This window comes from Mercenaria mercenaria, unplaced genomic scaffold (genome assembly GCF_021730395.1).
Source record: "Mercenaria mercenaria strain notata unplaced genomic scaffold, MADL_Memer_1 contig_1614, whole genome shotgun sequence".
NCBI lineage: Eukaryota > Metazoa > Mollusca > Bivalvia > Venerida > Veneridae > Mercenaria > Mercenaria mercenaria.
The window spans coordinates 21,811-39,427 of NW_026459604.1; the positions used below are offsets into that span (position 1 = coordinate 21,811).

A 17,617-nucleotide genomic window follows, 5' to 3' on the forward strand; every position below is an offset into this window, starting at 1 on the left:
ATAACAAGTCTAGTATGCCCAACGTTTTACAAGTAACATGTAACCGATTTAACTAGTTTAATTAATTGCACGTCTTTTCAAAGAAATGTTTATAAAATGATATTTGCGGTTCGCGGAGTGTGTCTGTAATCCGGATTGGGGAATTTCTCTACCTTCACGGTTGGTAAACAGACGAAACGTGATTGGTCGCCTGCTACAAAAAAAAAAAATAAATATATTATCAATGAAATCGAATTCGTTTACTGCATTTGCATACGTGTGTAAGTAAGCACAGATACTTAAGTTACTCGCGACTAGACATGGCCAAAGCAAACAAAAATACTCACGAGTGCTTCCATTTATGTTTTTGTGAAACTGAGATAATTAGATTATCTAATTATTTGCAGGAACGGCTCCAGCGTATAAGTAAACATTCTGTCCCATTTGTGTATTAGGTAAGTTTATCTATGTGTATTGTACGGTTATGGGATTACGAGTTAACTCTTCTAGGTACGCCTCAGTCTTTTCGGCATAACGTACATTCCAGAGTGTGCGCCGCAAAGTAAACTTATTGGTTCCCTGTGTGTACACGAGCTATACCGAGTATGGTAGAACCAATATTTAAAAATAAACGTCAGGTGATGATGGAGAGCGGTCACGTGATATCTGTGTAGAACAGAGTTGTGTCCACGCTTTACAAGGTTTTTATTGAATTTTGACAAAATTCGACCCGATTGGGTGAAGATACTTGTAGCATCCTGAAGAGAAACCATTCCCCTTCAAGATGACGCTCGCAAGTCTGCCTATTTTTTAATTCAGCCGAGAATCGGGTCTTAATTCAAATTTGATTTTTTTTTCTGTTTCAAACTTTCATATCTTTATAGAAATTAGAGATCAGTGGGTATTTTTATGATTTTAAAAACGGTGGATTGATTTTGATCAAATTGTTAGTTTTGGAACTATTATGATGTTGTTTGAAATGGTTTTTGTTGCATTTGACCGAATTCTAGACCAATGCAGGGTCGGAGCTGGTCCAAACCCCAAGTATCTGTGGATCCGAGAACAAAGTACTCAAAATGAGCTATTGTCAGTGGGGGAAACTTCCCAATCGGGAAATCGGGACTTCCCCTTTTTTGTTACTATATTAAGACATTTTTTCCCGTTCGGGAAACAAAATCACAGTTTTTTAATAGGGTCAGAAAAACTGATCAGTGCATAAGGATTTTCAAGTTACAGAAATATTGATGGTACCATTGTACAGAAGAAATGTAGTTCTAAAATTCTACCGTTCAGAATTTGTTTTAATGATTTTGTTATCTTTTTATTGTCTTCGAAAGTTGGCACTTCTACTTAGAGTTAGTGCAAAATATGCATTTCCCGAATTAGAAATGCAATTTCCCGTTTGGGAAAGGTAAATGGCTTCCAAAAGTGCTGGATATAATTTTGCTTAAAAAAACCTGTATTTTCACAATGTTCATACTTTACTAACTAAAAAGATATAAAAAGAGTTTAAACTAACAAATAAATAGACAAACACCATATTCTTTTACACTGTATCCTTACAACATGTTTTACTGTCGAGGAAATGAATTAATATAAGTTTTCGCTGAAAACTTGTTTTCAGATCCTTTACATCATTTTGATTGTAAATGTTACTGTATATATTTATGTACATGATATATCTAATAAATACTGTTTAAACTAAAACCTGTAACCCATTTCATTTATTCTGTCTGAAATATTAGCAATGCCGGAAGTACTGGAATACGGAGAAACGTACATATACAAATAAGAAATATACAAAGTCGTTGATGCCATTGTATAGAATTTGCAAAGATGAACAATACTCAACAACAGCAGCATAGAAACACAAACAGAGTCTTGGTATCATGGGCAAATATAAGTAATAGCGATATAACTACTGATATAAAGATCACTGTCATATCAGAATTACATACATTGCAAATGCTGTGATACAAGTTGTATAGTTGCAGCTTAATATACAATTTACCATAATTTTCTCAGATCCGAACTGCTGTTCTTTAAATAACGGGCTGATTTTAAAATAGAGTTTCCTTTTTAAATGATGTAGAAATGTAAATTTTACCTTAAAGCCATTAGTACGGGTCTATTGCCATCATACTGAGTATGTTTTTCTAATGTAAGAAGTGAAATCATTATTTTGCATTTTGAGAACTTATAGACCATCATTCATTTTGTATGAACAATGAAACATAGCATACAAAAGCCATTGACATTTCAGTCTGTTTGTGCATTGTTTATTAACCTGTTTTAAAGTAGAGCACTCTGAGTTAAAAACCTAAGCAAAAAATCCTATCAAAGTTGAAAAATAGACATAATTTTGTAAAAAACGCAAATTTACAAAACCTGTAAAGTGAGCAAGTGTGTGAAGTTCCAATCCATTTCAATCAGTGGTTATGGAGATACAAACTTACAAAGGACTAGAACTGTGTCCATAGAAAACAGATGCCCCACATACTGTCTGTATAGCAAAAATTTTTGAAGTGCCATAACTGCAGTAAAACAATTCACTTTACGGACATCTGCACATCAAATTTGGTCATCTGTGAACGTTTTGATGCAAATCAGGCTAATAGCATGGAAGAGGTTGGACACACAAGACTTTTCTCTACATTCCATATAGTAAAAAAAAACATCAAAGGGCTATAACTGCAGTAAAAATAGCCGCGGAAAAACAATTCTTCCTTTATGGATATCTGCACATCTAGCTTGTTCATCTGTGAAAGTATGAAGCAAAATAGCAAATCAGGCTTGTTGTGTGAGAGGAGTTGGACACACAACATTTCGGGACGTACGGTCTGACGGACGGACATACATACGGACACTGTCACAGCAGCAACATTATATGCCCTCTACATAAATGTGTGGGGTATAGAAAATGTAGATCGTAACTACTATTGTTAGCTGAAATAAGAAGTTTTGTTTTCTTTATGACTGTTTTTGCTATAATATATCTTCTTGAGAAAAACAAACCATAATTTACTAGGGTTTTGCTCGTATTGCCTCAAAACTTTTTACTGATTTATTCTTTTTCAAATCTGTTTTCTTTATCCAAGATATTTTTTAAAAAAAAGTAATGTTAATTTATGACTACTAGGTGTTGATATCTGCGATGAAAAATCATTCAGGTTTGATCAAATCAATATAAAAAAATGTCTTGTAAGCGAATAAAAGGGCTTTGGGACCACAGAAATATAAAATATAACATAATAAAATTATGCTCTGATAAAAATAACATTTTAATGGGATTGTTTTAGTATTGGGTAAAATATTTAAGGTATTCGTTCCAGTTGATGATGTCTAAAAATATTAGACCTTTTTATACCTAATCTCTATCTGCTCTGGAAGCCGTTTCCCCGTTGGAAAATCAGAAGCAAAATCTGTAATAGATGACTCTAAAATACTATCTTCCATGTACAAAGATGTGTATTTGTTAAGGCAGCTCAACTTGAAAGTATATAAATGGAGCGGAGTAAAGCTATTATTGCCTTTTTTTGGGGGCGTTACTTCAGATATTAGCACTAAGCCTTGTTTACTTAACAAAAGCATTGCAACTGAACATATTTACAGTTTATGTAACTCTTACTTAGTAGCAACTTTGTCTTTTATTTGGAACCTAATTCAGTATGAAGCTGCACAGAGTAAATTTGTCATAAATCTGAACGCAAAATTAGGTCCTTCTCTTTATTACCAACAACTGTCTCAGAACACTTAACGTCATTACATTTCCTAAATGTTGACTGTATGATAGCTTTTGATAATAATTAATAATAGGAAAATCTGACAAGAAGTTGAATGCTTCATGGAGACATGTTACTTATATTATAAACAGTATATATGACATCAACTATGGGGAGTTATATAAAAGTTCGGACAATATTGTAAAAAAAAATGTTTATGAAGAGCAAATGCAGACACACAGTCATGTCACTGGTGTTAGTGATTGCATCGATCAATCGTTTTACAGATTTTTATCAAACTGACAAAATTTTGCAACCAAAAAAATAACACATTTTATATGCTTTACCTTTGGACTGCAGCTCATATGATTCAGTTAGACTTGTACTTTATCGTAGAAATGGTTTAGAAGCTGGTGTTGAAAGATATATTATGTCACAAGAAACCAAAATAGAATCGGCATTGGATATTTCTCGGTATTGTGTGACAGATTACCATATGTGCAATAAGCTTATACATGACAAAAATGTAGCGACCTCCATTCGTGGTACTGCAGGTTTTAAACAGCACAGCTTAAAGGGACGACACAAAATATATCTTTGAATTTTGATTGGGTTGTTACACCTTTAGGTCACTTTGAAATGAACATGATTTTTTAACTAAACTTTGAACCCTGTTTTAAAAAGTCTTGCTGTTTTGATTATGTGTAGGTAAAAAAAAGCTTTAAATTGTGCTAAACTCTGTCGATATAATCGCAAATCTTGGCAGATGCTGACAATATTTCCTTTTGGATCATTACCATATGTCAGGGAGGCCATTTAAAAACAATAACGTCCCTTTTGCAGAGGGATACATACATTGATATAAAGGTGAAAAAATCCAAATCAGTTGTATATGCATGAGCAAGTGTTAAGTATGGAACCTAAAGATCATTAATAAAACCTGTATGGATACAAAAATGAATTAGTTGAAAATGAAATTTATATGGAGACAGTTTTAAGGAAGAAAGGTTATGAGATTAATTTGATTCTGGTTTTTATATCTCATAACTTTTACCAACGTTGCAACAGTTAATCACCAAGTTTTCTTTGACAATGAAATATCATCAGGTAATATGGCAGAGGTCCTGTGTATGTAACATCCACGAAAGACTAACTGAAGAGAGCAATAATCAGTCAAAGGAAGCAATTTACAAATTAATTGAGAGTTGTTTGTACAGGCTAAAGAATGAATGAAGATATGCAACAGTATTATACAGAGAATACACGCCTTGAGTTTTGTGTAAATGTTTTGTTTCCAGAATTTCAATAAAAATAGTTATTATTACTCGCTTTTGTTTAAAGACCCACCACAACCTAGTGACCTACTTTTTTCACTCTCGAAAACTTTGTGAAAATCTTTCTTAAAATACAAGTAATATACAGCTATACTACAAGTTCTCAGCTGGACAATTAAGGCCTTTCCTGAATAAATGTTGTGTGTGTGATATGATCGTATATGAAAGAGATGAACTAAGCGTTGCGTTTCAGGTCAGATCCTTTTATTGCTGTATACTCAAGTTAATCATAACAACGTTGTGGCCGGAAGTAACGTCATGGCACAACGGTACGTTGCGCCATGACGTCGCGTGTTAAAGCCCGCAGTCCACGACATTCTCCGGGCCCACAAAAGATACCTGTAAAACTATAGTAATTGTATACATACATATGAACAAAATATCTCAAAATCATGTAAACTGAAATGTCGAAATGTTTCTCTTTGATAATTTTATAACGTCTCTGAAAAATAGAAATAGTTACACACATAGAATAGTTAAGTCTATGTTGATCAGTAAACAATTCTCTTCACTTTTAAATCTCAATCACTAATTATGTATCACTTAATTATGAAAGTGTCTCTGTTTGTACACGATGTATTTCACTAAATATATAGAAAGTCAGTTTATGTGTTTTCTTGTCTCACTTCTAATGGGAACAGCTTCACGAGTGGTCTGTTAGTTACTCCTGTGGACGTCTTGACAACAGCTGAGCGAAATAGTCCGTCTTTACCAGGGATTAGTTGTTGTACCACGGCTAGTCTCCAGCGCGTTCTCGGTGTCTCGTCATGTATTTGGACAACATCTCCAACTGAAATCGTCTGCGAGTTATTCCCTGTCGCCTGATGATTTTCTCTGAGGCCTGTCAGGTACTCCCGGCGCCAACGTTGATAGAAGTGTTCGACCAGCGTCTGTTGAATACGAGCCTGTTTAATAATAGACTGGTGGTTGCTAAGGTTACCACTGGTCGGATCGAGATTGTCTGTATCGTTGTGTGAAAACGGAAGGGAGGTAAATCGTCTGCCAAACATCAGGTGTGACGGTGTTAACGGCTCTGGGTCTGAACTATCGGATGTGACATATGTTAGCGGTCGGTCGTTAAGAATCGCTTCTATCTCAGTAACTACTGTACTTAATGTCTGGTATGTGACAAATGAACGTCCAAGTACTTTCTTCAGTGTTTCCTTGGTCAGTCCGATCAACCGCTCCCACCATCCGCCGTGCCAGGGAGCTCTCTTTGGAATGAATTTCCATTCTATGCCGCGTGTGGTAAGGTTGTGCTGTACTCGCTCATCTTGAAATAGTTCATGTACGTAACGTGATGATGCGTGGAACGTCGTTGCGTTATCGGACATAATGACTTCCGGAACAGATCGTCTGCAGCAAAACCGCCTTAGTGCATGTATGAATGTATCTGTTGTCATATCTGGAACTAATTCAAGATGTACTGCTCTGGTTGAAGCACAAGTAAACAAACAAACGTATGCCTTCATTTCTCTACTGTCACGGTCACGTACGTGTAGCGCTCCTGAAAAATCTATACCAGTTACACGGAATGGCTTTGCATCTTCAACTCGTATCTTATGTAAGGGCGGGGCGTCTGGGGACATGTAAGATCGTCCGTTGACTTTCTTACAAGCTACACATTTCTTCAATACAGACTGGACGCTACGTCGTATAGAAGGTATCCAGTATAGCTGGCGTAACTGGGTAACGACAGATGATACGCCGGAATGTAGTAATCTCTCGTGTGTATCTTGAATGAGTAGTCTGGTATAGTTGTGCTTGTCTGGTAACAGGTACGGAAACTTAGTTTGTTTATCTACCGGTGCATTGTGAATTCTGCCACAACATCGTATGAAACCGTTTTCATCAATGTATAGTCTAAGTTGTCTCACTAGCGTTGCACGAGCTGATCCGGTTTCCATAGAGACTATTTTTTGGGGTAAATGTAGATTGTTGAATATCTTTTATCCAAATATTCCTAGCCGTGTTCACTTCGTGTGATGTCAAACTACCTAGTTTCCGGTCTGTACGTGGCGAACGGCAATTTGAAGCGAATCTAAGCACGTACGCTGTCACGTTCAATAATCTATTCAGCTTGCTGTATCGGTTAATGTCTACTATCTGACTAATTCCCGTAGTATAAATGGTGTTATCTGAAGTATACTGTACTGAAGTGGTATGTAAGTCGTGCGATATCAGCTCTTGTGTGTTCTTTTGTAAAGATGTAGAATTTCTATCGTTCCAGGTTGGCATTGAAGTTTGTCTGTAAGCCAGGTAGGTCCGGATTCCCACAGGGTACTCATACTTAGGTCTCGTGCTGTGATTCCTCTAGTCAATAAGTCGGCTGGATTATTTTTCGTACGGCAGTATCGCCAAGGAAAGTCGCCACTCAAACTCTTTATTTCATCGACTCGATTTCTAACAAATCGCTGTAATGGTTTATCGCTCGATAACCAACTCAAAACAATCTGACTGTCGGACCAAAACGTTACTTTTTCTATTTGTAATGAATCCTGTGCATGTTTAGCTATGCGTGCGCATACAACTGCAGCCATGAGTTCAAGCTTCGGGAGGGTCAATGGCTTCACTGGTGCAATTCTGTTCTTTGATATCACGATTCTTGATTGTATGTTGTTGCTAATGTAAACTGCTGCTCCGTATGCTTGAATGCTTGCATCCACAAACACGTGCAATTCAAAAGACTGTTGGATAGTGTCGCTGGATGGTAAATATCGTCTGCTGAGATGGGTATCGTGACAAGAGCATAAATCTGTTGTTAGCATATTCCATTTCTGTAGATACTCATCTGATAATGGTTCATCCCAGTCTACTTTCTGTTTCCAAATATCTTGCATAAGTAGTTTTGCGCGAACGGTCACCGGGCTAAGTAAGCCAAGAGGGTCGTATATGCGAGAGGAAAACTTCAATATATCTCGTTTTGTTACACTGTCTAAGACTGGAATATCTCTCTGTGCGAATGTAAGCGTGTCTGATTTTGTATTCCATAGCATTCCTAGCACTTTGCTGGATTCGTCTTCTTCAGCAACTTTGTCGTCTGCTGCTAACTTCTGTATTTCTAGACTGTTGGAAGCCCATGATCGTAGATTCATTTTGGTACTAGATAGAAGGTTTCTGGATTCGCGGTAAAACTTTAATAACTCATCCTCATCTCTAAAACTGGATAGTACATTGTCAACGTACAAATCACGTTCAATAGTTGATGCAGCTTTCACGTGCGTGTTGTTGTCAAGGTGTTTACTAATAGCGGCACTCAGTATGAAAGGCGAGCACGTGCACCGAAAAGAACGGATTTGAACCTATAGGTCACAAGAGGGCTGTTTGGGTCGTTTGGATTGCTGAGCCAGAAGAAACGAGTTACATCACGGTCATCTTTGTGGAGTCCTATTTGTAAAAAGGCTTTCTCTATATCAGCTGTCACTGCATGTCTGTGTAGTCTAAACCTGAGCAAAATGGATGTGATATCGTTAAGATCTGGCGGTGTGGATTCAAGACAGTCGTTTAAGCTGGCATGGTCTTTAGTCTGTTTGCAACTGCAATCATACACTATCCGAACTGGGGTGGTACTTGATTCTTTACGTACGGGATGATGCGGTATGTAATGAACCCTGGTTTGAGTCTCTGTGACGTCACTAACTTTTTCAATAAATCCGCGGTTCTCTTGATCTGAGATTATTTTACTGTAGAACTGCAGCATTTTGGGTTCTTTGGATAGTCTACGTATGGTGTTCTCAGTACGTCGTAGAGTGACGTTGTAGTTCGTCGGTAGGGTAGGGTGTTCCTGCTTCCACGGTAGTTTGGCTATATACTGTCCATCTTCGATATCAATGCACGTAGCCTTGTACTGTTGTAACACGCTGGTATCTTTCGTGTCTTCATCCTCTGGTAGAATTCCCATACTCTCTAATTTCCAGAATCGCTCTAATGACATTTCGTCTGCTGCACGGGAGGTTATACTAACATTCATCACGTGTTCTGATTGGTTCACGTTACGATGTCTATCGTCTGCTACTGGTCCCGATAACAAGTATCCCAGCTTGGATTTCACAGCTGTCGGTCCTTCTCCTCTTATAATCTGGTCTTCTACTATCGTCCAGTAGTAATCTGCTCCAATCAGTATAGATATATTGAATATCGTTTCTCCGGTTATGTGATGGGCTAGTTTTAGGTCTCTCAGGTAACTGTATTTAGACACTTGATGTATGGTTCTGTTACTCATGGGCGTAGCTATGCTGGGGACAATTAGTACATGGATTGGTATCAATTCACGCTCGTCTGTTACAATATGCACGGTTGCTGTATCAAGATGCATTAGTCTGTTGTCATGGTTACCAAATGTAGAAAGGGAAATTGTTTCAGGACGCTGACGTGTTAATTTCAACTGATTGGCTAGATCTTCTGTTATAAAGGATCTCTGCGCACCCTCGTCTAGCAGTATGTTTGCAGCCGCGTTTATACTTCCGGAACTTACTGTTGCTGTCGCAGTTTTTAGCAAAACACCTGCGTTGACATTTCTAGACGTAGAATGAAATACAGCAGCTTCTGGTCTTAATGTAGAAGATATTTCAGGCCGGGTCTGTGGTTGATTTCTGATTACACCATTGTTACATATACTAGTATGATGACGTTTGTTGCATTTGCGACATCTACCTGTAGCGCGACAATTTACAATACGGTGCGACTTCAGACAATTAAAACATAGTTGTTTCTGCTTAACGATCTGTATTCTAGCAGTATAATCAGTGTATTGAGTACAGTCATTATGGGCGTGGTCACCTTCACAAAATGCCACTTCTTGGTTGTTTGAGTACGGACCGGGGTTTGGCGAATATTTAGTCTGTTACCTGGTTTGTGGGTTTTAACGTGGGTTTCGGTCAAGAATGATGCTGTTGTACTATATCTATATAGCCCGTGCTGTCCTGTAGATATACTATCACCAGCTTCTATTATGTCTAGCTCTGTACGTATAGCCTCTCTAAGCTCACATAACTGCCAGCGATTGTTACCATGGTTACGTGTCATATTGCGTCTTATCTCGGAGGGGAGTTTATCTATAACAATGGGGACTAGTAAATTTCCGTATGATTCCTGACATTCACCAAGTGACTCTAGACTTCTTATATATGCCTCTAGTTTATCATGGAAGTTTCGTAGGCTAGGTAATGCATTACCGGGTGCTGGTAAACTAAGTAACGCCTGCATTGTAGCATGGGTGATCTTATGTACCTGACCAAACCTTTCCTTTAACAGACTGACCGCTCTGCTATAATTATCGTTGGTCAAGGCAAATCCTTCTATAGTACGTTCAGCCTCGCCTTCTAATTGGTTCTTAAGATAGCTGAAACGTTGTACATCAGTTAGGTTGGGGTTACTATGGACTGTGGAATCAAACGAGTCCCAAAAGGTCTGCCAGCGTAGAATACTACCATCAAATGTGGGAAGGGCCAGATTAGGAAGTTTATGAAACTGGGACGGATGGGAAACTCTAGAAAGTTCACTTACAGTTTGGCTGTCTGTCATTACCGCATTTGTGTTCTGTCCTTGCTCTGTCGATGTTGATTGTGTTATCGTTGTTTGTTCTTCTCTCTGCTTACCAAAGTCTTTCAATAGCTGTAACTGCATGTATAGATCCAAGGAATACATCTCCGTCTGTAACGTCTCATCGTTGAGTTCCTCGATGTCTGTCTGATTTGAAATTTTCTCATCAAGTACCTTGAGCTGTTGAAACTTCACCTCCAATGACTCCAGAACGGCATTGTACTTTATAGGTGAGAAGTTTGCTTCGTCTTTGATCGCCTCGATTTTCTCTAAGTATTGCTCCACTACGTTTCTCTGGGCGTTTCTCTGTGTTAGGAGTTTCTGTAGAATCATCTCTGCTATTTCTGTCTGGTCACGGCACCAAAATGTGTGTGTGATATGATCGTATATGAAAGAGATGAACTAAGCGTTGTGTTTCAGGTCAGATCCTTTTATTGCTGTATACTCAAGTTAATCATAACAACGTTGTGGCCGGAAGTAACGTCATGGCACAACGGTACGTTGCGCCATGACGTCGCGTGTTAAAGCCCGCAGTCCACGACAAATGTGTTTTGACAACTTCATCTGCAAAGTTCTTCAGTCGATCTGTTTTCAGCATAGTTTCAAATATATAGGTAAATAATTATAATACAACGTAAAAACAAAATGTGATTGAAATATAACTTAATACACTGATTTCTGTACATATTGCTACAGTCATTAAATGAAATGTTAAAACATTAAACACATCCTCTTGGCCTAAAATCTGTCACTGTCAATTCTTTACTAGATACTTGTCATTTCTCATTTTCTTCATGCAAAGCATGTATAATTACCATCATGGAAACACAAAAGAATACAGTTATTTTGTGGTGCCTCTTTAAACATTTCCTGAATGGGAAATCAAGAGTTAAACAGTAAACTGCTGCATTTCCCAATTGGGAAATTGCATTTCTAATTCGGGAAATGCAGGCTTTGAGCAAAGATTGAGCAAATATGCTTATTTCGGATGACAAATAAAAAATAACAAGACCGTTTAAAGATATTCTGAACGGTAGAATTTTTGAACAACATTTCTTGTGTACATTGATATTATCATTATCTCTGTAACTTGAATATCCTTATGCACTGATCAATTTTTCTGACCCTATTAAAAAACAGCAATTTTGTTTCCCGAACGGGCAAAAATGTCTTAATATAGTAACAAAAAAGGGGAAGTCCCGATTTCCCGATCGGGACGTTTCCCCCACTGATTGTTGTAGCGCCATGTTCGTTGTCCGTCTTCGTCCGTCGTCGTCCGTCGTTCACAATTTCACTGTTAATACTCCTGAGGTTGCAATTTTAGTCCAGTCGTTATGAAACTAAGTCAAAATGTTTTGTAGAAAATTTTGTTTGACACTGGGTCATTCTTGCATACCCGACGGGGATTTCCGGTATTTTTATCGCTGCTGGAAAAATCCATCTTACACCCTGGCGTGTAAGATGACTCTCGTGCTGTAAATGACATATTACGAACTACATATATATAGCAATTTACAATTTATTTCATAATACGGAATAAAAATCCGATACCTTGACAGTTCCTCTTGTTTCCTCAGGCCGTGTTCAGGATTTTTTGCTGGGGGGGGGGGGGGGGGCCAAACGGGGGGGGGGGTCGGGAGGGGTATCCCCTCCGGATGTTGAAATTTTTTTAATATGGCACATGAAAAGATGCATTTTCCTGCTACCTGAAACACCTTTAAGGATGCATGAATGTATCATATATTTAAGGAAAAGTCTTTTTTTAATCATTTCATCAAGCCTTTTCAATGTATGTGATGTGGGGTCTGGTTTTTACTGTTGTTTTACATTCTCTTGTTTTATATAACTGTTCTTTTTATTGTTTGCTTGGAAGCGGTTATTCAATAAGCTATTACGTCAGAATTACTGACACGTCAGGATGACACCACCCTTTACTTAGAAAGGGAAAATAAAAACACAAATACTGAATAAATTTCAAACCAACCAAATTTTTACTTTTCTTTCTTGTTATTAGTTATTGACAAAGTAGTTATCTAATTACATGATCCAAAAGTTACATTATGAAACAAGGCAAAATCACTGTTAATGATAACTAACCAAGTCTGTAAAATGTGATGTTGTATAGAAACTGTGGCAAAACACACTAAGATTGCTGTCAAAATGAATAAGTTAAACAATACATTTAATCCTGTTAAAAAGAAATGCCACATGCTGTTTGAATGAGTGTGAAAATAGTCTTTGTTATTCTGTGCTATTACATTGTTGTTGTGTAGCAGCAAGCCTTATAAAAAGTTACTCTAATTGTGAAAAATATTTAAGTAAAGAATCCAAGTTGGCTGCCACTTAAAGCAAAAGAATTTAATCTTTTAATTTATTACTTAATTAAATTTAGCTGTAAATCAATAAAAATAATTTCAGTAATTTTCAGTATCTCTAAGGTAAGCAAAATGCCAAAGTTCCTAAAATAATTATCAAATATTATTAATTAATTAAATTTATACCTTGGAGATTAAGTTTTATTAGATGTTTTCAGTCTGGTGGAAAGCAGCAGAATGACCAAATTCTGCCAAAAATCTACTGAGGTAAAAATGTCCTGCAGGTGGCACTGCAGTCTTGACAAAAATGTAACACTTAATCTGATTGGTCAGCATCTTTGCTTATCATTTTGACCAATCAGAGATTATCTTACAGATTACCTTAAACCTTGACCTTGGTGATAAAAATAATCTCTTTGTTTAAATTCTAAAAATAGAAAAACATGTCATAGTTGCATGATAAAACAAAAACAGCTTAGAATAATGAAATTATAGAATATGCAACAAAGTTAACAAGAATATAATGAATTTAAACAATTAAATGTAGCTAGTAACTACATGAACTAAAACTATCAACATTTAAATATGTGTGCATGAATGAATGTTAATTAAGACTCAATAGAAGTGTTCTTTATGCAATACAATACAATATATCTGGGCAGTTCCTTAACATAGACTGGCCCAGGTGAAACCCTGATTGATAGACTTGCTATATACCTTAAAACATGTAGGAGTAATACTGTTGTGGCAAAATAATTATTATGCAACTTATGTAATATTATTAATAGGGACATTGTTCATTATGTAATACAATGTAATAAAATCTAGCTCAAAATCTGACTTTACAACATATGTATGATTGTACAGTCACAGTGTATGGACTTCATTTTTCTGTATGATACCCAGGTCTCAGTGTATTGGCTCTGATATTTTCCAATCCAATGTATAACCAGCCACCAGTAATAAAGAAGCTAGTGGTTTGAAAATCAACTTTATTTATCAAAGTTATTAAAATAGTAAAATTGATATAGTAGTTTCAAATTCATAATTGCTGTAAAATTAAAAGAAAGGATGAACATCTATCAATTTAATAAATTTTGTGCCTTAATTAATGTAAAAACAAAATACAACCATCATAATGTTTCAATTTTCAGATTCATTTTAAGATTTACTTAACAAATCCAACAATGTTAGGATCATTTTATAACACTTCCAAAGAGTAAAAACATGATAGTTTCTCCACTACCCAATCAAGTACCGCAAGCGATCAATGAAGCATGTACAGATAAACTTTTACCTGTATCATGCCTGGGGCTAAATTCCACTACCGGACACGGTTTTGTAGCTCTTTAGCCTGTGTATTGCTGTCAAATCAAGCCAGTTGCGCTGGTGTTTAAATTTGTTAATTGAGGGGCCCATAGTAATAAAAATCGTAACTAGCCAGCCAGATGGGGGGGGGGGGGGGGGGGGGGGCGGGCACCCTGGCCCCCAACCTGGACACGTGCCTGTTCCTTATAGTATATTTCTCGATTCAAAAAACGTGATTTTATCAAAAATTCATAACGCTACGCTGCAATTGATAAAACAAAACCGGAACTAAACAGTGTTATTTGTCTTTGAAACGTCATGACGTCTTTCCTGTTTACGGACGTTGGTTTCCCGCGCTTTGTTTAAATACGCAGCTAGAAGAAATAGTTCGAAAAAGAAAGCCGTTCGATTGATTTTATTTCTATTTTTATTTCTTTAATATGGTATGCAAGAAAAAGATTCTGTCACTGGTTGTAGGTGCAGATGGAAATATCCGGCTCTCGGGTAACTGTTTATCGTACTGGAGCCTCGTAACCGCCTAAACAGTTACCCTTGAGGCCGGAAATTCCCATCTGCACCTATACAACCGGTGAAAGAATCTTATATTATGTGACTAGGCTTGTTAACACTCTAGATTCCACTTTTTTTACGGAATCTATATACGACCAGGTAAGAATTTTTATCTTAATAAAATCTACATTAAGTTTGAAACTGGCTTATCTAGGATCAAAACTTAATGTGGACTTGGAAAAGTACTATTAATGATATTTCATGATATTGGCCTAAAATAATAAATGCAAATATTATAGTACACTTCTTTCAAAATAAGAATTTTGAATAAGACATGCAGGCTGTTAGTTTAGCCATTCCCTCAGCTTATAACGACTAGTTATTAAGTGTTTTTGTTTATAAACATCAAGATGACCTGGGAGATATGTTCTCGGTTGATTTTATTTCACGAAATCTTCGAGCAGTTATTTATAAGGCGCTTCTCGTAAAGCGTGATATACATTGATACACATTGTATGATGAGATTTGACTGTGTAATTATAAAAAAAAAATATTGCAATGATAAAATTGTCTATGTTACTTTTCCATATAGAAACATAAAGTCATAGTAACAAAAAAAGTTTAGACTTGACGATTAACAATTTTGTCTGTATTATTTTCTTTCTAGATAAAATTAAAAATTTAAAGAGGTTATTTTACCAACAGACTATTTAATTCGGACCAGTTTGTTTATACAGGTTATCGTTATTGTTCGACACGATTAACTTCTGATTTATAAAATTTTGTACAGGTGTTCGGCAATTTCCGAGATCTTACAGTATTTTTATATTCGTTATATACATGTACCATTTTGATACGTATTTAAGCGCGGTCTCTCGTATAAGATTATGTCCAACGATAAAATATAAGTTATAAAATAATTTTTACCGAAAAGGGCCGCAGATTATGCAGGGGATTTTAGTATAAGCCGGGTCGTTAAGCACTTCTAATAAATTGCATCGTAGATTCTGTTATGTAAATGTACAAATCAGATATTAGTACAAGTGTCACATACTATACGGAATCTTATAAATCTTATATATGGCTACAGCGTTCCCTATAAACGAGAGCCAATTATTGATCTGTTAAGCCAGTAATTGACTTGATATCAGTGAAATATTCCTTTTTATTATGTCAATGTTACTTTGTACTTTTTTGTGTTTTTATTGGACGGGATGAGTACCCGTATGACTATGATCATATGTAATTTTATATATATACATATGTATATATATGTATGTATGAATATATATATATATATACATTTACTTCCCCTAATTTCGTTCTTTGGTCAGTTTTGACTTATTAATGAATCTTTCCAAACACCCTCCGCACAGTTATAACGAGACTTGAATATAGAATAATCTCAATTTTTATATAATTTTCTTTTTGAAATGTACAGTTTTGACTTATTAATGAATCTTTCCAAACACCCTCTGTACAGTTATAACGAGACTTGGAATATAGAATAATCTCAAGTGTTATATAATTTTCTTTTTGAAATGTACAACAACCGTGTTAAGTATTACGGCCTTAAGTATTTTCTATCTATGTAATAGACCTTTTTTCTTATATTATGCAACTTTTATTCATACTGCTCTTAATGCTGAGGCAGAAGAAGCTATTATAAGTTATTAATTACCACTGGTAATAGTTTCTCGCCCCCATGATGTCTTATCCGTGCGTGAGTGCGTGCGTCCGTCCGAAAATAATTGTAACGCCCCTAGCTCAAAAAGTATTTAATATAAATTGATGAAACCTTGCATAAGTCTTGATCATGATATGCGAATGCGCACCTCTTATTTTTCTGTTGGTTTCAACCCCTTTTTCCAGAATTATGGCCCCTGAAATTGTCAAAAAGCACATTTTCACTTTGTGACGCGTCTAGCTCAAAAATTAGTCATAAAGTTAATATAAATTGATGAAACATGCAAGTAAATATAAATTGATGAAACCTTGCACGAGTCTTAATCATGATATGAACTTGCGCACCTCTTATTCTTCGGTTGGCGCCGCCCCCTATTCTTAGAGTTATGGACCTGAAAGAGACAAAAATGAACATTTTCACCTTGCGGCGGGCCCAGTACAAATATATTCCATTTAAATTGAGGAAATATTGTATGAGTCTCTATCAGGATATAAACTTGCGCACCTTATAATTTTTTTTTTGTTTGACTCCACCCCCTATTTCCAGAGTTATAGCCCCTGAAATAGTTTTTAAAAAAAATCACATATTTACCTTGCGACGCGCCTAGCTTAAAAGTACTTCATTTAAATTTGTGAAACTTTGCATGAGTCTATATCATGATAAGACTTTGCGGTACCTCCACTTTTTCAGCCTGGCTCCATCCCCTATTTCCAGAATTATGGCCCTTGAAATAGTCACAAATGCACATTTTCAGCATGTGACGCGCCTCATTCCAAAAGTATGTGATATAAACTGATGAAAACTTGCATGTCTTTATCACAATATAAATTTGCGCATCTGTTTTGATGGGTGAGACATGTTTCTTACACGATATGCCTACTCAAGGTTTAATAAATATGTATTGCACATGTACGTCAGGCTACTTTGCCAATATTTCATACAGTAAATATTAGGTCTGTGTGATTGTATCTAATTAGACCTACCTGCATATTAAATACTTTATGTATAACCCTAAGGATGTATGACACAACCATGCATAGTGTCTTATGTTGTTTTTTTTATAAGTACATGTAAATTGAATACTCTTTGTATAACCTTAAGGATTTATGACACAACCGTGCATAGTGTTCAATGCTCTTCTATAAAGGTGTCTGTACATTGTATACTTTGTGTTAACCTTAAGGATTTAAAACACAACCGTGCATAGTGTTCAATGCTCTT

At 36.3% G+C, this 17,617-nt stretch overlaps 3 protein-coding genes across 3 annotated transcripts; all 3 read right to left on the reverse strand.

The window, feature by feature from the left end:
- Positions 1-5,640: 5,640 nt before the first annotated feature.
- LOC128551740 (uncharacterized) lies at positions 5,641-6,942 on the reverse strand. The gene has a single exon (XM_053532654.1). The coding sequence runs from the start codon at positions 6,940-6,942 to the stop codon at positions 5,641-5,643; it is 1,302 nt and encodes a 433-aa protein (XP_053388629.1).
- A 273-nt stretch (positions 6,943-7,215) lies between these two features.
- On the reverse strand, positions 7,216-8,130 carry LOC128551741 (uncharacterized). Its single transcript, XM_053532655.1, has one exon. The coding sequence runs from the start codon at positions 8,128-8,130 to the stop codon at positions 7,216-7,218; it is 915 nt and encodes a 304-aa protein (XP_053388630.1).
- A 161-nt stretch (positions 8,131-8,291) lies between these two features.
- Positions 8,292-10,909, reverse strand: LOC128551742 (uncharacterized). The gene is made up of 2 exons (XM_053532656.1): positions 9,883-10,909; positions 8,292-9,688 (listed from the first exon to the last, which is right to left on the reverse strand). Exons 1-2 carry the CDS (start codon positions 10,907-10,909, stop codon positions 8,292-8,294), a joined length of 2,424 nt encoding a protein of 807 aa, XP_053388631.1.
- Between the last annotated feature and the right edge of the window lie 6,708 nt (positions 10,910-17,617).